Source organism: Hyperolius riggenbachi, chromosome 12 (genome assembly GCF_040937935.1).
Source record: "Hyperolius riggenbachi isolate aHypRig1 chromosome 12, aHypRig1.pri, whole genome shotgun sequence".
Taxonomy (NCBI): Eukaryota; Metazoa; Chordata; class Amphibia; order Anura; family Hyperoliidae; genus Hyperolius; species Hyperolius riggenbachi.
The window spans coordinates 22769275-22771026 of record NC_090657.1 but is presented as its reverse complement, the minus strand read 5'-3'; the positions used below and the strand labels follow the sequence as shown (position 1 = coordinate 22771026).

The 1752-nt window shown below is 44.5% G+C and overlaps 1 protein-coding gene across 3 annotated transcripts in view; it reads right to left on the bottom strand.

The window, feature by feature from the left end:
- The window catches only part of TRIM25 (tripartite motif containing 25), a 77260-nt gene extending 77098 nt beyond the window's left edge, over nt 1–162 (bottom strand). For all 3 annotated transcript variants that reach the window (XR_011025128.1, XM_068262590.1, XM_068262589.1), the window contains exon 1: nt 1–162. This exon is cut by the window's left edge and continues 603 nt beyond it. Coding sequence is in view for 2 of the 3 variants with exons in the window: in XM_068262590.1 (XP_068118691.1) it covers nt 1–12 (12 nt within the window). In the remaining variant the exon portion in view is untranslated.
- Nucleotides 163–1752: the final 1590 nt, after the last annotated feature.

Genomic DNA, 1752 nt, shown 5'->3' with positions numbered 1-1752 from the left:
GGATTGAGCCATTGCTGGGGGCTCTACAGGAAGTAAGGCTCAATAAGTATTACAGGGGCACTATGCTACTAGCTAAGAGCAATCTGGACAGCCCAGGCCACTATGCAGACAACAAATAGAACAGGGAGTAGCACTGAGCACTGCAAGGCCTCCACTCCTTCTCTGACTGCTGTAATTATGAGCATATGCCTTATAAGAGTTCTGTTTAGTTTCGTTTCCTCATCAGAGGTGTGGCTTCTCAGCAGCCAGAGTCCCTTCTACAGAGGAGGGACTGAGTTCTATATAGACAGAGAGGAGGATCAGGCTGCACTGCAGTACTGTATACAGTATACAGATAAGAGATAGGCTGTGATATAGAGACGCAGAGCAAGACAGGTTTATATCATTATAAAATAGTTATAAGATATAGGTGTGTGCTGCACCAGCCTTTAAGTAAACTTGTGTTTCAAGAGAGTTTAGTGAAGATTCTAATTTATTCGGCTCAGAAGAAGTAAGGGAACTTTAAAGTGAACATGAACCGATTAAAATTAATTAAAATAAACACAGGATGTACCTGCAATTGAATATTATCATCACCATTTCCTTCTTACAATGATCCCTTCCAGTTCTGACAAGATTTTGTTGGAACTGAAATATATCAGTTCATGTCAGTTATATATTATTCGTTGTCAGTTATAACTGAAAGGACAAAGCTGTTATGGGGTAGTGGCCATTTTCAAAATGAAGTATGAGAATTCCATTGATCACAGTGGCAAATAAGACAGAGGAGAGGAGAAATAGATTGATGAATGGATTACGCAGGAGGTAAGTATGACGTGTGTATATTTATTTTGACTTTTTTTTTTTAAGTTCAATTTTGCTTTAACCTGCCTGGCGTTCTGATTCCCGCGGCCCTGCGGCCACGGGAACGTTTTTTGCACATATTTTTTTTTTATTTTTCATGTAGCTAGCCTAGCGTTCTGAACAGGATTTCCTGGAGGGCTTCCCCCGTCGCCATGGTGACGCACATCGTGACGTCGGTGACGTCGTGATGTCACAGGGAGACCCGATCCACCCCTCAGCGCTGCCTGGCACTGATTGGCCAGGCAGCGCACAGGGTCTCGCCTGGGGGGGCCCTGCATCGCGGCGGGTATCGGCGGCAGCGATCGGGTAAGGCACGCAGCAAGCAAAGTGCTTGCTGTGTGTTTTAAAAAAAAATTATTTAAATCAGCCCAGCGGGGCCTGAGCGGTCACCTCCGGCGTCTCTGGACGAGCCTAGCTCGTCCAAAACGCTAGGGAGGTTAAATGGTCTCTTTTTATGTTGCAGAAGGTGTTCCTCACTCCTGCAGAGTATATTGTTCATTTCTAATGAATGATGGAGATTCCTGGGCATTAAAGTCCAGCTAATCCAATACTTTCAGGCAGCAGTTTAGCTAATTGACACTATTATGCAGATGTTAATTGTGCCATGTGTGCACTGTCTGCAAAATGTCTAGGCAAACACAACATACCATCATAGGTTGATGAAAAATGGTGTCGAATGCCCCTTCCCCTGTTTACGGATGGCTGCACCGATTTGACATAGATGGCTTGTTACAAATGAGTTAATCACTGCTCTCTTAGGCCCGGTTCACATTAGCGCTTTTTCCAGATCGGAACCGGAACGTATACTGTACAAACGAAACAGATGTGAAAGGATCCAATGTTAACCTATGGATCTATTCACATGCGTCCGTTGGTACAGATACGTTCCGTACGTTCCGATCCCCGGAC